This window comes from Scomber japonicus, chromosome 1 (genome assembly GCF_027409825.1).
Source record: "Scomber japonicus isolate fScoJap1 chromosome 1, fScoJap1.pri, whole genome shotgun sequence".
Classification (NCBI taxonomy): domain Eukaryota; kingdom Metazoa; phylum Chordata; class Actinopteri; order Scombriformes; family Scombridae; genus Scomber; species Scomber japonicus.
Genome location: NC_070578.1, coordinates 22,966,802 through 22,988,366, shown reverse-complemented (window position 1 = coordinate 22,988,366; position 21,565 = coordinate 22,966,802). Strand labels below are relative to the sequence as shown.

At 39.1% G+C, this 21,565-nt stretch overlaps 1 protein-coding gene across 2 annotated transcripts in view; it reads right to left on the bottom strand.

Annotated features, from left to right (window-relative positions):
* dennd5a (DENN/MADD domain containing 5A) overlaps positions 1-21,565 on the bottom strand; it is a 38,440-nt gene that overhangs the window by 14,975 nt on the left and 1,900 nt on the right. The window contains exons 2-6 of one of the 2 annotated variants that reach the window (XM_053335214.1): positions 11,070-11,141; positions 10,134-10,243; positions 8,936-9,620; positions 3,220-3,407; positions 63-374 (exon numbers count right to left, since the gene is read on the bottom strand). In XM_053335214.1, the coding sequence (XP_053191189.1) occupies positions 63-374; positions 3,220-3,407; positions 8,936-9,620; positions 10,134-10,243; positions 11,070-11,141 (1,367 nt within the window). The remainder of the gene's footprint in view (positions 1-62; positions 375-3,219; positions 3,408-8,935; positions 9,621-10,133; positions 10,244-11,069; positions 11,142-21,565) is intronic. The other variant, XM_053335285.1, reaches the window with a different exon arrangement.

The following is a 21,565-nucleotide window of genomic DNA, read 5'->3' as shown; positions in this document are numbered from 1 at the left end:
TGTAATACTCAATCAGTTGTGCATCTTAGCTTTGTTTTATGAGAGATTTGATCATTTCCCACCTTCTCCAGACTGACTCCTGTCCTCTTGACCAGAGCCTGCAGTCTGGCGATGGTTTCATTCTCCCTCAGCAAGTAGGAGTTGAGGGGCGACGCCAGGTTGCCATTACGCTTGTCAGAGACCATATCCACATTTCTGAAGACCCGGTACTTGGCATGGCTGTCACTAGAGTGAATATTTCCCTCTGGAGACATGCCGAAGGACATGAGCACCTCTGAGATCTCCTGGATGAACTCTAGTTTGTTGGGAAACTGTGGCAACTCCTCTGGCAGTTCGATGAAGTGGTTATCAATGTCCACAAAACACAAATTAGCCTGGAGGAAAACAGCACAAAATACAAAAAATACTGAAGTTAATGAGACGAGCTGGGAGAGTCACACACTGTGAAATTTTAATTTTTTTTTTATCTCCTCTGACAGTTTGTCAGCACAAGTTACAATTATTTATACATGTCCGTGTCGAAAGTTTGATTAAAAACTGAAAACTGAAACTGGTACACAATGCTGAGAGCACTTGCAGATGTTGAAAGACCCAGGGGCGTTGGCCTGATTATTAACCATCACTGTCTGAGCCCAAAATTCTTCTCCATCAAAAACATTTTAAATAAACAGTTTCCAAGCATATTTGTCTTGCATGTGAGGGTTACATATTGCTTAAAAATGTAAAAAATTGGAGAAGGAAGAAAGGAAAGGTTTGGATTTGATTTACATATAATCTGCACATAAATATTCCAGCCACGCAAATGTCTCAAACAAAAATGAGCTTTATATCAGACACTTGTAACCATTATAACTACACCTACATGATGTAGAATCCTCAAAACCTATAATACAATAGCTATTTCATGAATGAGAGATGAAAACTACTCAAAATGACTCTTTTATAATTTGGTTATAAATTCATTGCCAATGGGCCTACATTATACAAACAATCCCCACCTCACCTAGAAAAAAAAAAATAATAATATAGTTAAATTTTGCCTACTTCATGACGCAACTCAGGTCTAAGCTGCGATATAAGAAAGGTGACAGACATGAAGCTAAGATTAAATGAAACGGTGACTGAAATTATTTGCAATTACAAATAAAGAAAAGAAAAAAAAGAAATTAACTGTTCACTGAACATAATAAACAGTGCTGATAAGGAAGTGAAAGTAACTAACATATCACACACACACAATCCGAGCTGCTCTGAACCATGATCCCTTGCTTCATCCACAAGTTTTTGCTTCTTTCATCTGAGAGAGGATCTTTGAAATTATAACATCTGAGGTGCTTTGAATCATCTCATTTTGGGATGATATTGAGAGACTTGTATGTTTGCAGGAAAGAATAAAACTTCTAATGAAGCTTCACGCACTAAATAAAGTTCCCTCTATTGTCACTGTTTGGGGCTTCATTGTGACCTCAAAAAGCAATCCCCTGCTTTCCCAAGAAAGGCTGTCACTGCTGCTATACGTCTCAGATGTTCCCTACGATCCACAGTCTCATTGATGTTTGCAGCTTTTAGCTGCTCTGAGATGTCCCCGTGGACCTGTGTTTCTTTAAAGCTCATCCAAAATATCACTGAGCCTTGTGCATGTTGGATTTTTCGTGCTCCCTAAAAGAATCTCGTGCTCTCTTCCAGTTTGTGTAACCTGTGGTGGTGAGTGCATCCTTCTGATCCCCTGCCTGTTTTGGTTTGCCATATAATCTGCACACGAAGCCGAGAGCTGCATTGGCAGTCAAAAAGTACTCCAGCTACTCAAATGTATCAAACCAATTTGGCTAGAGTGACCTTTTTTTGCAGGCCGAACATGCTGAATGGAAAGCAGTGATGTTTTACTCGTCTTGGCGCTGAATCTGCAGTACTCTGTTGTCTATTTTACCCCCTCATCTATCTCCTTTCTTCCTGTTTCTCCTGTTCTCTCTTCCTCCTCTATGCTGTCATATAATCATATCAGTCAACACAAAGAATAATGGTCAATTCTCCACCTCTGTGACAAATACATGTATGACAACATACATAAATGTGTCTCCATTCAAATGAGACCTCAGATACCTACTGTATGTGACACAAAATCATCAACACATAATACAATGGCTGTTATGTTCTGTGTTTTGTCACACCCAAACAGTCATTTTAGTGAGGCTAGTTTGGTGTTGCTAGCCAAGGATAGGCAGAAGTAGGCAATCATTGCTGTTTAGCTGGGTAATGCAATGCTAAGGAAGTTAGCTGTATATAACTTACACTTATCATATCATGTAAGAACTCATACAGACATTATACATTTTGTTTTCCTGACTCAGCACAACAGGATGTTTGTGTCACTGCCTCGGTTTCTCTTTTACCTTCGTAGGTAAATTTTTCCCCTCACACTGACTAAGTGTGAGCTAGTGGTTGGTATTGTAACCCCAAGAATTCACAGAGATGTGTCAGTCAATAAGACACAAGTATTTCATTTATGTTCCTGTAAACCCCCTCTGGCCATGCCTCTGCTCTGTTCACTGAAGATACTAAATAACACTGTCGTCTCTTTTAGTGACAAACTGCTCAAAGTGAAGAATTATTACTACATTATTACTACATTCCTGAAAGCTAAGGCCAAGCAATGCACAGTGACGAGAGCATGGTGCATGTTTTACATTAAAAGACAGAAGGTCAAGTCACTGCAAGCTTCAAAAGGGGGCTTAAAAACCGCTGACAAAAGAGGAATGCAGAGAGTGAAACTGTCCTCTGTCCTCCATGAATCGTGCCTGCAATACAACAAAGGGCTTACCTATGCAGAACAGCAATAATAAAACTGCTTGCTCTGAAACTATTGTAAAACCACTGACATGTTACAGCAAACAACAACATGTGTGCATGATGACAAAACAAAAGTAGTTCCATTTAAGGAGTGATCGATCCACTAAAATCCTGAACATCTTTTTGCACAGACAAAAACAAGCTAAGTAATCTAATCAACAGTAAAAAACAAGAAGAACCGTTCAAAGAAAAAGGTATTCTTTGTTTTACATGTGGGACAAATGAATGAAGGTAGATCTACAGTACTGCTCACACCTCTTTCGACCACTTTCACACATGAATTTAGCAGCAGTTCACAACCATTTCAATTGTTCCGTCATTCCTTTGCAATAAATAAAATATTGAAATATAACAAAATCAGTGTGTGTGTACCTCCTGTGGCAGTTCTAGCTTGGTGCGGTCATCCTGTCCATTGGAGTGGAGGCCCATGAGATACGGCACAGGTGCGTCCAGGAAGTGGAGGAGGGAGGCGGGCAGAATGGGGACGTACACGTGTTGCCACTGGTAGGGGAACATTAAGGCGGTGATGCTCTCTGCCACCGTCATCAGCCTCTGGTAATCTGTTTCACACACACACAAAGAAAACAGGGACTGTAACCATATAACAAATATACTGTACAGTACCAGAGGAGCATACAGTGCACATTTCAGGGTTAATTTCCTAGCTTCATTATTATTTTAAAGGTGATGTAATGTGAATTGTAATCACAGCTAATGTAATGAATTCGAAGTAATCATGTTTTTTTCCTGAGTGGTGGTTTCCTCAGCACAACCACAAAATGTATCATATGCAAGGACCTGCTAAATGACAACAGTTGGGGATTTTTAGTGTTTTTTAAACTGAACTTTAAAGGGTAAATAGAATTATTTTATATCTGAAACCAGAAAGGGAAAAATCTGCAGATGTACTTGCTCATCATAATCATCAAGTTAGCTTCACTCCATTGAAATGTTTGGTTTATTCCTCTTAGAAAAGAAGAGTTGTGCAAGCTGTCTTTTATATTAATGTAACACAGATGTAGCAACTTTCTTATATGGCATGATAGCCAATCCTGCTAAACATTAGCATTAGCTTTGTTAGAAAGCACATCTGTTCAACAAGGTGAACAACAGGAACACACAAAAGGTCAGAACATTCATCTGGGAATTTCTGATGTACCACTTTGTTGGATGTGACAAAATCACTGATGTACAATATGAATGAAAGTACTAACAAAAGAAAACACCTTAACTCTCTGTTCTGTAAATGTGGGGGTGGAACTAGATCGATGACCAATCTTACAGGAATTAGCTGATGAAATGCAAAAATTTGGGGAGTAGATCCTCTCAAGTCCACATCTGTCAAGCAAATATCTAATAACAAGCACACAAAGTCTGCAACTTTCCAAAGACTCTTCCACACGCAGCCAGAAATGTGTAAACAATATGTCTGAATTTGGACAGCACAACTGGTTCATCATTTGCAGTCCTCGGTGCTCCACTATCCACTGAACACTGGAGAATATTTGGCAGGATGTTTTTAGTAAAGGTCTGAATACTTCCAGCACTGTAATCACACTATAATCCCTGATAGCATTCAACTTGCGCATGTTTACTGATGGTATTTACACTTTGTGGGCTATTCTCCACGTCCTTGACTTGAAAGGACCTTTATGAGGTTGGGAAAATCTCAGAGTCTCTCAACTATGACGGAGCTAAAGTCAGCTGGCCCTCCAGCTAACACTAAATTCCTTTGTCATGACTTCACATGGCAACATGTTCATGGTTTCCCACTTGAGTCGACGGGTATACATGCAAATATGCGTCCGGTCCTCCTCATCTGCATTCCTATCATGTTGACACCTACAGTACATTCAGCAGCAGTTCTGCCTCTCCTGTTATGGTGGCAAAATAAATGCCGTTCCTTCATTTGGTCATGTGCTGGTCTCCATGAGAAGAGACTCTAACCCCCCTCGTTTCCCTCCTCTTGCCAGGCGTCCTCTCCCAGGATGGGGACAAGAATACTAACATCCTCCGTCTGCTCTGAAATGAGGCCACAAGAGGAGGAAACCACTTCCACTTCTGATCCTCTTACTTTTATACAAGAGCACAGCAAAATGAACCTCTAAATACTGAGATTCTTGTAAACAACAACTATAAAATCAGAAAATGTGATTTTATTTTGCTTGTTTACACTGAAAACTAGCAGCTCAGGCTTACTTAGGCTTGCACTCTTCAATTTACATAGTGCAAACATATGCACAACACCAAGCTAAATTTACACTGGATATACAGAAATGAAACTGCTACTGATCCTCCATCTCACCACTAAACTGACCTAACAGTTTGACAAAAGACAGCGTTCATTTCAACAGCCTGTCACTTGGCACTAAAAGAAATGACTTACAGACTCTGATACTGTTTGTCAGAGCAAATGTTGTAGATGCAGTTCTTACAGTTACTAGTGGTTGAAGATAGATCAGCTAATTGATATTGCTGTTTAAGGAGGAAAGACAATAATATAATAAGCAGCCCTCAGAGTAAAGTTAAACTGGAGATATTGTGTTTGAGAGGTTGAAGGGAGAGAAGAAAGTTAATGAAGACTGAAGTGCGCAGACATTAAAATCACTTAATCCGATAAATGAAGAAAGGTGGGCAGGATGTTAACGCTATTGCAATGCAAGGAGAACACAGGATGATAAAGTCATTTACAATGCTGAAAACACTATAATGTAAGTGGTTTTGCATTGCTGTAATTAAAGCTTAATTATAAAGAAAGACCACAGCCAAACCCACTGTGCTGTCAAACATCCAGCTTCAAATCCGAGCTTTTAAACTTAATTTCTGAAGCTATTTTGGTGGCTCACACAGCTCAGATCTCTCCTACACAACCCAATCCCTCTCTCCCTCTTTCCTCCCTGCCATTTTCTACTGCACAAACCACATAAAAGCAGAAGCTGCCAATGAAATAATGCTGATAATGACTTTAATTGCGGCATGTCACAATGATGGACACGTGATTGATGCGTGACGAGCTTCCCTTCTGTGATGGTAGAGAGAAACAGCAGCCAGTATTTTAACATTTCTTTAATGGCTGTATAGGAGAGATGCTGGCCAGCATTTTTACAATCAGAGTTATGAATTCCAGCTCTATTTTTAGCACACAACACACAGTCATCTCCTTATTTGCAGAGCATCCTTCTCTCCTCAGTGTGTGTGTGTGTTTGTGTGTTTAAGAGTGTGTGTGTGTGTGTGTGTGTGTGTGTGTGTGTGTGTGTGTGTTTAAGTGTGTGGCATTTGTTTCTCGCAATCCCTCGTTTCTCCTCTGTGGAAGATTGCCAGAGCTCAACTCTACACAGCACCCTTCACACGTTCTGCAGTGATGAGTCCCATGGGGGTGGGGGGTGGGCATGATGTCACTTCCAACCAATAATAATCATCCTGCATCACTGCTATCCTCCCTGTCTCCAGGTCGCCTAGCAACACCACAGCTTTCCCCCCTTAAGAGCTTCTCCCCTCAGCCCCGTCCGTTTTGTAAACCATTTGCCTTCTCCTGCCGATGTAATGGATCCAGAGAGCAGAAGAAAAAAAGTGTCGCACACTCAGTGTGAATTTCCCTCAGGCCTTCTTCAGCTTCAACAATAATAGACGGGCACAGTGTGATGTGTAGGCCGCACGTCTGAGACAATCATGTCCCATATACAAACAAAAGGTCTTCAGCCAATCAAAACTCTCACAAAACAGCAACCCTATCAAATAATTTCAAACAAAGTGACAATAAAATACAGAATTAAATTTTACATTTTAGTGTATTAAAATATGTTTATTTTGAATTAATTAGATTTCAAATTGATTTTAAATAGATATACAGAAAAAGTCCAACCTCAGGGCCACATGAACATGATCTAAATATCCAATAAGTGGAGGTATATGAGAGGAAAAGCTTCAAGTCTTCATCTATATTCAACCCAGGAGGTGACAGGGATCTCAGATGGTGGATTCAACAGTGTTAACTCTTGAATATACCTCATCTTGGTGGAGTGACACCTTCTCAATGTCAATAGATCATAAAGAGGACATAGGATGATGAAATTAAGCAGGAATAATTCATGTTTTTGCATCTAGTAGTGCTTCTAGTGTTGAGCCCTCTGCTCATCTTTCTAGCCTATGACTTACCGGAGAGGTAAGAGATCAGATAAATGACTGACTTGGTGTCACATTAAATAGCTAATTTTATAGGGATCTCTTTATCAGTGTGAGGATGTTAACACAGTCAGTATAATTACACTGATGACAACACAGTAGTGGTGTGCCCTCTGGGATAGATGCTGAAGTAGCTCAGGCTGTTGGTTGAGTGATTGAGGTAAATATGAGTGTACCAGGTGGCCCCTCTAGTTTTACCTCGTTTATATATCATGAGAGATCGTTCTTTGAATACACCATTGAGTTGACAATCAAATACAGCGTACACTACAGCGTCAAGTACAGCCAATGTTTTTCCCCTTTATTCTTCATATTATTATTGATCTAGAAGAAGGGTTAGGGTTAGGGTTACCTGGGAGCCAAAACATCTAAATATAGGAGAAATGCATTTAATACCAGAGGACTTGAATTTGTTGTTTTTCAAGTATAATAATCATCACCTCACCTTACCTCTCCACTATATATTGTAAAGGATCCAAACATCACAGGAGACCAACCATCCTTAAATCATTTCCTTGTTTCTCTAAACACACAAAACACCCACACACACTCTTAACGATGAACAACGCCACCTCTTCTTAAAACCTGTTCTGCCTTGCAAATGATCGTGTGGATTAACTGAATCTTGTCATGATTTATTTAGTGTAATAATAATTTACACTGAATAAATACTAACAGGTTCTCTGTATCTCAGCTCCACTAAAAGGTTGTTTTTTTTTAAATCAACTGCTCCTCTGAAATCTTGCTGTGTGTTTGCTGTAATGAAGAAGCTGAAGAAGCAAAGGGAAGACAAATACAGACTTATCACCACCAATAAAAAACACTTTCTGCTCGGCATCCTAAAATGTGCACACAAGCAGAATCGACATAATAACTCAGTCATGCCCACGTCTACATGTGAGTCGTGGCAGTGGGAGCCGCCTGTGATGGGTGAGGGGACCAACATTTACACAAGCTGGTACTCACACTGCATCACTTTAATGGAAACACTCAACAAGTTACGTAATCTCCTGGATAATAGTTCCGCCATGAATATCAAACATGTGTCCTACCCTCAGGCTCCAGACTCTGCTTAACAAGGACCATCCGGGCATTTTAAATCTAAAAAATCTCAGAAGCCGGCCATCAAGTTGTATTATGGAGCTGAAGCCACAACATTCCTCCTTCTTCTTCTTCTTGTGCTAATCTTCTGTAGGATTGTAGGGGAGGCGGACGTTGCCAAGATGTGATGGTCTAATTTGTCTTGACAAGCACAAAGAGCTCAGAGATTTTGTTTTTGCCACTGACTACACTGAGTGATGGTGTTTTCTGTTAAAGCCTGGTGAATTAACAAACAAGCTTAAGTATTTTAGTATCACCCAAGAATTTAAAAGACAACCATTAGGTCAAAAAACCTTTCCTGGACTCACAATAAATATTTTACTGAAAGATACTCAGAAAATCACAAATACTAAAAATCTAGGTAGTAGACAAAAGCATAAATATCTGTAAAATAAGACTTTTATAGAAAAAGTGACTTAAAATTCAAAAGCCTTTAAGCTGTATCAGTATATAATAACTAATAAGATCCGATATAATATCTAATTACATGTCCAGATGTGGTTTCCCAGCTCCAGCTGCAACAGTTGGTTCCCTAGAGACCACCTCTGCTAAGGGTCTCACTACTATATGTGCTAGAAAACAACTGTTACAGATAATGCATGATTTCCTGTTTTCTTCTTCCAGCTCTTTAGAAAACTTGACGCTGATTAATTGTGTCCAATGCTAAATAGGATTTCAACGTAAGCCTTCAACTCATCTATCTGGTTTTTAAAGACAGGCTGTAACATGCAACATGACAATTAACTTGGGATACTTGAAGTTGCCTGACAACTTTGAGTGTAATTGTGGTGGGGCAGTTACTTACGCTGTGAGTAGAGCAGTATCTGCATCTCGAGGAGGGCACAGGTGAACAGCTGGAGGACGTTCTCCACCCCCAGCAGATTAAACATCTCACTGATGGCAAAGTCAAAGAGTGGCAGCTCTGATGTGCTCGGCCTCTGGCACACCACGGGCCCATAGACGCCTGAGAATTTGAGGGAGCGCCCGGAGGGAGGCAGGGGCACCTCATAGAGGATGTTGTAGATGTAGCTCTCCAGGGGAAGGGGTGGGGGCTGGGGGGATGTGACAGCCTGGTGAAGCTGCTGCAGCACCTTCCTGCAGGCCTGGGCAAAGGCCATGGGTGTTATCAGACAGATGCACTTGGACACGTACAGCGTGTCACGGCTAATGTCGTAGGAGTTGAAACGCTGCAGGCGGGAGATGGCGGGCGCAGCGTGGAGAACGGGCCGGGGCTGGGAGTGTTGGTGTCGCAGCTCCTCGTGTCCATGTGGGGAGGTGGGAGTGTGCAAGATGTCGTACTGCTCTGCATTGTGCATGTGGTAAAGAGTCTGCATGGCACTGCAGATCTGCTTACTGGTCACCTCCTCGAAGAAGGTGAGGGCGAAGCCATAGGTCCGAGAGCCGTCCTCTCTGGTGATGATGTAAGAGTGGAACTGAGGCTCCCGAGAGTCAACCTGCGTCCTGAAGGACAGACCCTTTGGCATGCAGAGCTGTGGAAGAAATTAGTAAATAATATTTGTCTTTTACATTAATATTAATATTGGCAGTAATAGAACACAGTGCTATATATTGAATTATGTATATAACTCTGCATTAGGTCTGCAACTAACAATTATTTCATCAATCTGTCAATTGTTTTCCATATTAATCGATTAGCTGTTTGATCTATAACACTTTCCACAGCCCAAATTAACATCCTCAAATGTCTTGTTTAGTCCTGACTAACAGTCCACAAGAGATACAATAGTAAAGGACTAAATAAACAGAACAATATTTAAACCTTCTTAAACATGCCTCAAAACAATGAATCAATTATCAAAATAGTTGGTAGATTTATTAAATATTTGGCAGCTAATGGATTCATTGTTACAGCTCTGCTATGCATACATTTGCCCTAACATGTTACATGTTTATGTAGGAACAATACTCTTTCAACTATACACCCGGCCCTTGTATTACATTTAAGGGATACAATAAAACTTTTAGCTAAGTAGAGATCATACCATGCCCACTGCATCCTGGTCAAATGGATTCCACTCCACATTGTCTGGATAATGTGCAAGAACTTTGGATTTAAAGGTTCTCCGCAGTGGACTCTGCTCAAAATTCTCACCTAAAAGTGATTTAAAAAGAGAGAAGAGAGGAGAGGAAGAAGGAGAGCAAGAACAGAAGACAAACAGTCAGCACAATACTCCAGCTGAGCGTAGAGGAGTACAGAAGTCAGCTTGATCAGAAGCAGGTTTTAAGTGCCAGGCACAACTCCAGATGGGAGAGCGGGTCAGCATATTTGTCTTGAGAGGAAGACTGTATTGCATCATATAAAGCTGCCATCTGCATCCCAGGCTAGAAAATAAACAAAATAATCTCCTAAATTATGCAAGGAATCAAAGATCATTTAAAAAAAAAAAAAAGACAACTTTAAAAGATCATGATGCTTTCTGACAGCTTTAATGACAATACAAAGAAACACACAAAATAATCAATCAGAGGAAGCACAAACTGAGTTGATTTGAACCCAGAGTGAAGCAGAAGTGATGCACACACCAAGGCAGTACTGAAAAAGTCATTCAGAGTGTAGGGGGGAGAGTAAACATTGACCAAGCAATACCAGTGAAGGCAGCACTGGATTTGTGTGTGTGCGTCAGAGGAACAGAAGCAGCGATTGTCAAACATCAGCTCATTGTTAAGCTGCTGCTGAAGGATGGAAGGGAGATGGAGGACGGGAGAAACCGGGAGGAGATAAATCAAGAGTGCGCAAAAACAGAAAGGGCACGTCCCCAAACCTTGTGCAGAAAATAACCTGAAAAATTTGGAGTAACAAAAAAAGAGGGCTGCTGAGAAATTAACAAAAAAATAGTGCGGTAGGTTAAAGATTGAAGGGTTGAAGCAGAGGAGCACAGGTTAAGAGGGGGGAGGAGAGTGTGTGGTGGGAGGGTTACCTTCATCTGCACTCGCCAATTTTCCTCTGGCCCCATCTCTGAATTTAGTAGCCTCTATATATTGGCATAAAGCTACACAACAAATAAAAGCAAAAATAGAATTAAAAGCCTGGTTCTGGATGGGTAGCGCATCACTTCTCAGTTTGTGCAAACCCATCCTGACAGCTGTGTTGTCGGAGCTTGGCTGTGAGAGCAAGCCGGACACAGACTCAGGACAGGACTGTGTCTCTGTCAGGTGGGTTTGCTCAATTCAAGCCAGATGGTGCAGCCGTGGTACCAGGATACAGTAACTCTGTGTGTGTGTGTGTGTGTGTGTATTGTAGTTTTCTCTTCATCTGGAGATCATGCAAATCCATACTGCTCAGATATGGATTATAGTCTCACAGTAAACACACCAGAATGAACCTGCCAGTGTGGTAAAAATTCAGTGTTACTCATTGAAGATTGGATTGTGTAGGATCTGTGAGTATCAGTGCAGAGAGATACTGTTGGTATTTCATTGTACTGGGCATGCTACTATTTATAAGATATGGTTGGCAATATTCAATATCTTTCTTTTTGTCAAACAATCCCATGAGAGAAAGACCAAAAATCAACAATGAGTTATTTCTCTCTGCTGCATTATCGTCTAAAAAACTACTAAAAACATGTCTGTGTACCTCACAGTTACACCGGGTGACACGTTCCTTCATTACCCTGAATGCAGCCACTGTACTTTATTTTGAAATCGATCAAACATACGCCGTCCTGCTGCCGTTAGAGTTCCCAGAGAGTCAAATGAGGATTAACCCGTGGCTGAAAATAGTCCCTAAAACTAATGCACTTAAAACTATTTGAGTAACATTTGCTGCAGTACCCAGCGGTTGTAGGAATTCACATAACCTTTATAAAAAATGACACTACGTAATTGTGACCCTGTTTTTGGAAGATTTACAGGAACGACTGGGCTTGGAGCCGAGTACCACAGGCAGGGAAAGTTGGAAAATAATGAGAGACGCTAACAAATTGTTGAATTTTCATGGGATTTGTTGACAATAAGAGAAATAAATGATAATGACAACTTCACAGATTAAGATATACAAAGAAATGATGTGGCATTTACACAATTTGCCGTTTCGATCCAACGTTAAAAGCATTTCAAATGGATCTGTGTGACATATGCATCCCATCAGTGGACAGTCATGAGTTTGACAGCAGTGAAAGGCTGCTCTTGTGTTCCACACTACTTGGACCAGGGGCTGCTGCGTTAGATTATCTAACATTTTACATAAAAAGAACCTTTATGTAGCCAGGCAATGCTTTTTGCAGTCCTCCTCTTCATGCATGACATTTGCCAAGCCTCAATGAAACAGTCCTGCTGACGGAAACACACATTCATGCAGTATGTTGAAGCCAAATGAGAACATGCCATCAACTGCTTTCAAGTTACACCATGTGAGCTTTGAATTAAGACTTTTCTTTAGGGATGCAACCAACGATTACTTTAACCTGAAAATTATTTTCTGGATTTATTGTTTTGAATAAAAATGTCAGAAATGAGCAGAAATGCATAATAAAAAATGTAAAATCTCAAATCCTCACAGTTATTTAGGACATGTTTTTATTTATTTAGAACATTTTGTTGTAACACACCAGACAAAATAAAACAAAGACTTGAATCTCAATTGTCCCTTCTGTCTCTCTTCTAGCCAAGATGGAGGCAAAGATAACACATCAAGATACTCATCTCATATTCTGCCTAACTTTAGTCAATCAGGTATGGAATTAATCAGCAGACGCCCCGCTTTGAGCCTCAACAACAACCAAAATTTGGCCTTTTTTTAGTCTAGCTGATTTCCGGAAATGCCTTTTGCTACTTTGTAACACATATAGCAAAATGGACTGCTGAAAAGAAACATTGTGAAATCACTGCATCCACTACAATCATAAATGTGCACAAAAATATGAGGTTGATGGGTCCAGCGGTGTGCCACATTTCCTGGGGACAACCAAGTGCATTGCATGATCCCCTCCAGGCTTACACCTAGCGGACATCATTACTGGTCAAAATAGTTGACGATTAATTTTCTGTCTGACTGAGTAATCGATTAATCATCCAACATTGGTCATGATTTAGTCACAATACTTATATTTTGAATTTGCTTTCTGTCTGTTTGACATTGTGTGGGTATTTTTGTGTTAGTTTGTTTTTGTTGTTCATCCACTTTTTCCTTTTTAAAAAAGATTTATTTATTTATTTATTTACTTATTTTTTATTATTATTATTTTTATTTATTTTATTTTATTATTTATTTTTATTTTTTTCTAGTTTATTCTTGGTTATGGTTTTTATTTTTATTTTTTCTTTGGTGTTTAGATGTTTGTGATGGAAAAATTTATACCTTGTTTCTGTGTATTAATCTTAAAATCAATAAAAAATAAGTGAAAAAAATCATCTAACATTGCAGCTCCACTCTACTTAATGGACTTTCTTATAGTTAGAGTCAGAATATGTCTCGGAGGTGTATGACACACACTGAATGATGATGATAAATCTCTCGAGTGTCTTCTCTGTGAATATTTATATGAAATCTACATTCACATCCTAGCTGAGACTTTCAGAATGACGGGTAAATGTCTTTATTTGGGCCAGCAGCTGAAATTATCTGACCACAAATGTATCAGAGATTAAATTCCCCCTTTAACTCCACAGTCTTCTCTTCCTCCAGGCGGGAGGTGTTGAAAGTAGCGACAGACATGTTCCTCTGACATGAAACTCTGTCAAGGGAATAAAAACCTTGAGGATTAAAGTGGTTTAATCTGTTGGTTACTTTCATATCCAAAAATGCCTACAGGGAAGAAACTAGGCCAGGAACACAAACTCAGACTTCAAACATGTCAGAAACCACTGATACTCAGACAGGGAGATTATTATGATTAGTAATGAAGGGAAAACATGACTCAGTTCCTTTCCTTATTATTTCTCTGATGTTTTTATGCCTCACTGATGGCCCTAAAATCATGTTGTTGTTATTCTACGTCAGTTTATTTAAGGTATACAACTGTTTATATGTTTAGAGACATTTATTAAACACTTTAATACTTGGCAAAGCTGAAATAACAAATTCACTTCATTTGTTCAAAGACATAAACAACAAACAAACATGAAGCACGACCATGTGACTGAAGCTGTTTGTACAACCTGTCAAGTCAAGTCAAGTACTGCGGAAATGTAACAAACATCTGGAAGCATCTGGCTCGACACCAAACACAGAGAAACACGCTTGAACAGGAGCAGAAGCAACATGCTGCTTTACTTGACCAAGTCCCGCAGCTTTGACAAAACCCCGACAACATCAAAATGTGCGGCTCGATCGGTAAAGAGGTGCTATGACTTTTGGTGTTAACCAAAAAAAAACGGGAATAATTCTCCACTGGAAATGAATGGGAATGTTTTTTTAAAACCCAACCTTTTTTTCAAAATCACCTAGCTCTCTCATACCTGCACGTAGAAATGTGCTCTCTCCAAAACCCCAAACTGTTTTTACATAACATGTAAACTTTTCGAACTATGAGCAGTCAAACGAGGAGTGGAAATCACTTTTTCTAATTCCTGTCTGTTTTGCTAGTTAACCGAGCTAATTCATTTGAATGGAGTGATTAATTCATTATTTACTGTGGACAAAATAAATAGTTTTATTGTATCGTATTGTATTATAGTTATATGATTTGTGGTGTATAAAAAGATTCAACATTTATCAATAGACGATGAACAAAATGTTAATAATTATAATGAGTAATAATTTCATACAACTAAGTAATTTAAAATAAAAAAGTATAATAAAATCTACTCTCTTAATGATAACATTTACTGAATAATTTCATAACAGTGATGTTCCTGTCTGTGAAGTGAAGTACACTTTAATTAATAAGTTTAAATAAATATTAAGTTGAGAATAAAGTACATTACACTTGATACTGACTAGTAAGATGTACTTAATACTCGAAACCAGAATATGATCAGGGTGACTTTTGAACACTGGAAATCAATCATGTACTCATCCTGGCAGCGCCTCGTGGCACTCAAAATTTCCCTGGAATTTTCTAGTTGTTCTTTATTCTTCTGTATGTGCAATTATGTAAATTTCCCCACTGTGGGACTAATAAAGGAATATCTTATCTTTTCTTCTCTAAAGTCAAATATAAATATATTTATGTATGATATAAATTTGCTAAATAATAAAAAGTTTTCTTTATGGTGTTGCTTACTGCTGTGAACTTTTCTTTTCATCAATTACCTGCACAAAAACTGGCTACATAAAGATGTACTATGTTTAGTGTATGAAGGATGATTTGAGCTGGACTTAAAACTAGAAAAGAAAAGTGTAAAATTAAAAGAGAAAATGGAAAATGAACTAATATTATACTGAACTACAGGACTTTGGACAATCAGGTCATAAGTAAATGTTAACAAATAGATATTGTTGAATAGTAAATGGAAATGAAATTGAATAAAAATGGTGTCCCTGTCCCTTGTATATGACTTTCATAGCTTTCCTTCCAATAATTTCTAGGAAAACTAATTTAAGTGTGTAATTTTATTTTTTCACATTGGGTGATCAGTCGGTTGTGACTGTTCCTGTGCGACGATGACGAAGGTGCTCCTTTCCTTCACATCTTCACCTGCTTCACCAGAGACTTGCTGACATTTGAGCACCTACAAGCTCTCCAAATATAAACACTTTCTCCATCTGTCATATTCTCCAACAAATGTACACTGATGATGATGATGATGATGATAGCGTGGACCGGTAGCAGTGGGAGTAAAGCGTCACTAAGCTCTGGCTCCTCGCCGGGTTCCCTCATCATGTAAGCCAGGGACCACCCACAGCTCTGCGCCCGTCCGGTATTCAAACACCCTCAAACCTACTGTCGTGTGCGGCCCATCAGGCTCACACACATAAGGGGGTGAACCTCTCCGACCGGAACATGATTTTCATCTACGACTCGATTTTGACTGCCGGCAGCAGAGTGAGGCACAGACACTGACGAACAACATCAAACCACCTCGCCAGCAAAAACATCAACGCTTACTGGCCCAGAGGACCCAGCGTTGACAGAGCATGATAGTTCACTCTGTGCTTAAACTCACAGCCTTCACAGTTTTAACTCCCAACAGAGACTCTGTGTTTTTTGTGTCATTAAAAAGGGATTTTTAAAAAAACTTGCTACAGGGAAGGGGAACGCTTCTAAACCGGCACTGCACTTTACACAAACGTCACTTTACAGGCTAGCTGTCTTGTTTCCTGGATAGCTTTCAGGCAAATATAGATGTAAAAATGTGATATCAAGGCACCCCTCCTACAAGATTGGGTCTGTTTAAAACATGCGTACTGGTGTTAAAACTAATAATGCTCCTCATTTTTTAAAAATACAGACAAAAAGGGGTCTATTTTCTGTCATTTTAATACTGTTGTGATGTTGGATGTCTGTGTTAAATGTGGTCAGAGCTCCAAAACTTGAGGTGAACGTATGTAAAAAAAAAAAAAAAAAGTTCAATTTGTAATGTTCCTTCTTCTTCCTCCTCGACATCGGATCGTTAAGGCGTGTCGACAAATGGCCGTCCGCTGGTAGCCTTTTTTGCTTAAGTTGTTTGCGTTCCCCGCCTGCATATTTTAAAGGGACTTCGGGTTTGAACATGTACTGATGTGTTTGAGAAGTTTCTGTTTTGAGTTAAGAGCGAGAAATAAGAGTGAAATCCTGCTATTACTGTTTGTTTACCTATAGCCTCCTGAAGCTGCCGGGAATCGACCGAGACGCTGCTTCTAGAAAGTTAACGGGGTCTCGTCGGGCGAAGGCCTTAAAGAGACGGGAGCTAAAACAGAGGCTGAACTGAGGGGCTGCAATAAAAGACCAGTAATAGATACATTTATATATATTTACTTGTAAATCGTGCTAATATATTACAGCACATTCCCCAGAATATATAGATGTGGAAATATGCGTGATAGGTCTACTTTAAGAGATTTCCTGCCAGGGAGCCAGAAACAGAGCAGCGGACTGAAAACAAAGTAAGGACATACCATAATGTACGTATGACAAGTTCTTAGCACTCGATAGTTAATCTTTCAGAGATGATAATAATAACAACAACAACAACAACAATTATAATAATAACAACACATTGTATTTATAGGCTCCTTTCAAAGCACTCAAAGACACCTAACAAGGCACACCTTTAAAAAGAGTTACTCTCTCTCATAGGTGGATGATGAAGATGCAGATTATATTACCCCAACTTTAATTGAAGTGTTCATTTATCTGATTAGTTCACACTTCATTGATACCTTTGGGAAAGTTAACACCTGTACAAATACTATAGTAGAGGAGTCCCTTTCCTCCTGGTTATGAGTCAATATTTTGGTAGCATTTTTAGTTGAGTATTCAGCATTAGACTGTTTTCTAACTGTGATGTGAAAGTTAAATGACTTCTTTTATAAGTGGACCTATTGATATTTATACTATGTCCACATAACTTATGACTCAAGGCAGTATCTTAATCTTTAAATAGTTGTTGTTGATGTTCATGTTTTTTATGATACTATGACTAATAATATTTAATATGAAAAAAAGAGTAATCTTTTTAAGCAAAGCCATGGTGTAAACTGGTTTAGGCAGGCTCAATACAATCAGTAGCTCCTCTGTTATCCTGAACTTTATTCCAGTTTATCCAATATTAATATCTGCGTCATATCAACAGATAACAAGAGGACAATGTGGGCAGAAAAGTCATTTAATCTCTGGAGTCTGTGTCTGGAGTCACAAGACAGCCTGAAAATTTAGCTCACAAAACATCTGTTAGACTGCAAAAAGGGGGTTGAACTGCAAACCTGACCCACAGAAAATACACAGCCTCGCAGACAAGAATGTGCAGGTTTAATTACCGATGGGAAAGAATGTAAGTCCTCACTGAGAGAGAAGCTGAGCAAATTTGAGCTGGTGAGTGACAACATACAAACTGAGTGAACTGAGTGATGGCCAACTATAATTTAACTTCAGTGGAGTAGAGTGAAGCTATATATAAGGAGGTAAATCTGTTTCAGTAGAATAAAATCCAATAACTGACATCTGATTAGCCAGTAAGTTGTTAGCTAATTATATCAATGAAAATAAATAAAAGTAAAAACAGACCATCAGCAGATATTATGATGAAGCTCATTACTGATTATTAATAAAAATGTTTAATCTACAGCTCATTGGCCTGTGTTTGTGCTCTGGTTGTGTGTGAAAATATCAAACACACACACAGCACCCTGAGAGGACTTCGAGATGTCTCATGAATCTTTAAACTGCATCCGAACATTTTCACATTATCAAGCAGATTTTTAAATCACTGACGGGTCCTCTTTACAGACGCATTAAATAAACAACTTGGAGTGAAAAATATGAAAGGGCCACATTATGCATTTAAAGCCAGCTTTCATGTTGAGCCATTGAACCTCATTTGTTTGCTGAGTAGGATCGGGGGAGGGGGGGGTTGCCTGGGAAATTCAAAAGGATATTTAGCATTTGAATAAGTGGAGCCTGTGTGCGAGTGTACATATGTCCCTCAGCTCCCTGTCTTCCAGTGTCGCCTGTGAGGCAGCGGGGTCATACATATGCTAATCAGGTCCTGGTTGTGCTGCCAAACACTGCGCCTAAAGAAAGTTTTGGTCATTTCTTTGTGTTTCACTGTACATGAATCACCACAGCACCATAATGTGGTACTGTTAAATACTGGAGAACGTCACTGGAGACTTGGATTTCGCTTACTTCATTCATGGCAAGTATTTATCAGTTGCTGGCAGTGACCATAGCTAAATTTTAGGCAAGATCCCTTTAACTAAAAGAACATTTACAGAAGCTAGAGAAATAAAGCCAAGCACTAGTCCGTACATGACGTCCCATAAAACCAGCACTTGCTTTTATACTGTACAGTTGTTCTACATGTTTAACAAACTTGATATATAACATGTGAATCAGTGAGCTTTAGAGGTGCTACATGCAAACTTTATGCTAAGCTAAGCTAACCAGCTGCCAAAATAATACCAAAATGAGAATTACTGCAGTGTTTCCTGGCGGGCGCATTTCTTACTGATCTGCCAACACATGGATGATGATAAGAAACACTGCTGTATTAACAAATATATTTTATACTGTGAAAAAAGGATGGGTGCTCTCTGAGAAGACTAAAACAGATAACTTCAGATAACTTTATATTTGTAAAAACCAACAGGTGGATTTTTCTTCACATCTGTATTTAAATAGAAAAGACCTGGCAGGTAAACTTATATCCTTTGTTAAGCTTACATAAACAGATGTTACAATGGACTTTCCAAACCATTTCCTTTATTCAAGTGAAAACTGAAACATAGATGAGGGCAAGCCCCTAACCTTTGTCTACAGTAAACAGCAGCAACATGCAGTAAGTAGAACAACTTCAGTCATCTACAACCACATGGCCCCGCATCTCAGACCTGTGCCGGGTTTCAAAGGCTTACTTTGCCCTAGTTGACTTTAAAGGTGAGTAGTGTAGCCACACTTCAGTATGTGACTCTCTGTAGATGTATATTTATGGCATTAAGACATTAGCATTAACCATAAACACACTGTTGTAATACAGAGGTCAAGTGAGCTTTACTGAAATACAAAATAAAAAGTTGGTTTCTTAATTTTGATGCTACACAATTAGGTAACTACACATGGTGACTGAACACGCTTTGAAGAGTGTCAATCATACAATAGTGTTTTATCTTTCCACAATAATGCAAGAATGGCATTTTCAAGGTTTCAAAAGGCCGTACTTTCACAAGCAGACAATGCTCGGCTGCAGACAATGCAGGTTTATTGTGCATGAAAAGCCTAAAAACAGAGAGAAAAAGATGCCTTTTCACCACATGTGTGGACATAGGAAGCAAAATCGGCCTACGCTCTACTCCTGGTTGTTGATGAATTTGGGCTACAAAGGAAGTTAAATGAAAGGAAGTAAAAATGAGAAGTGCAAAGAGTGTGAGTCTTTAACTTTTTTTTTTAAATGATTTTTGGTTAAGTATTGCTTCAAGGAGGAAACCCCTTAACAGCTGGCTCTGTAGGTCTCACTACATGCTGAGTCACGACAAATCTCACAAAAACAGAAGAGATAAAAGATAAAGAGAAACACAAAGGTCAAGTTCATCAATCACTGTGTTTACAAGATCAGTAAAAACTGTTCGGTCGCCTGAAGCACAGAACAGCCTGAACCACTGACCCACTAAACGAGAGCTTACACACCGCAAGACAGTTACTCACGACAGGCTTAAGGCTTATTTCATATTACCAGATTTACACTTGGATACTTTGCCTGACTCAACCATAACAACTGTCAGCAGGAGACTAACGTGAGTGAAAAAAGCTCCAGAGACAAATTGGAGTATTTTCTAATTCTTGGTAATATATATATTATAAAATAATTGAGTGTGAATGCAGTAAGAAGCACAGCATTAGACTTGAAACAATATAATAGTGGATATGCTTGTTTTATTCAGTATGTGGGGTTGTCTCCAGGATATATTGTTTGCAGCGGTGGTGGTGGTGTGGAAAACCCTGACTTTATGTGGTGTGGGAATGCCAGCGCTACCACTTTTACCCATCAAGTCCAAACGACACAAATCTCCATAGTCAAAAACTCTATTATTAAACACGACTTCCACCGTCCCTATCCTGAGTATACTGACTCCCAGAGGTGGAGAGAGCTCAAGAGTATTCATTACTACGTCCTTTTTTCCAAGGTGGAACGGCCTTTAGGGAAAACTATATTGAAGACACAACCCCCGGAAACTGTGTAACCAAGGAAGAGTCAAAAAAATCCAATACACTTCATTAACACAAGTCTTCAATAACACTGCTTAAAAGGCCAGTGGACAGTAAAGATTCATCGTCCACAGTTCACACAGTAGATGAATTACTACTGTAAGAAGGATTTTTTTGTGATTGAATCAAACATGACTGTTAATATTTTAAATCTGTTTGTCTCAGATGATCAAATATGTTCAATAAATTCATCAAAAGCAGAATTTCTGAGGAGAAATGTGATCATATATGTGTAGATTGGATTATGTGACTGCAGTAAAAAAAATGTCTTAAGCAATTAATAACATCTAGATCAAATACCAGACTGACTGTTTCACTCATTAAAGCCGCTGAAATAACAGCTAACTATTAAAGTTTTTGTGAATACTCAAAATTAACATGAACAGGCTTCACATAATGACTCCTTCACCTCATTTGAAATGTTAATCAGATGTTTTTGAACATATTGTACATTAAGTGGTTTGTTTGGTAGGTTTTTATCTTGGATTCTGTGTCTCAAAAGGTTCAGGATGGTAAAATCATGTATTGTTTCGACTTATGTCTCCAAAAACACCAATGTTGTAAGTGCTACAGTAACCATCTAAAGTTGGTCAGTGTTCCCAACCGCCACTGTGCTATTTATATCAGCA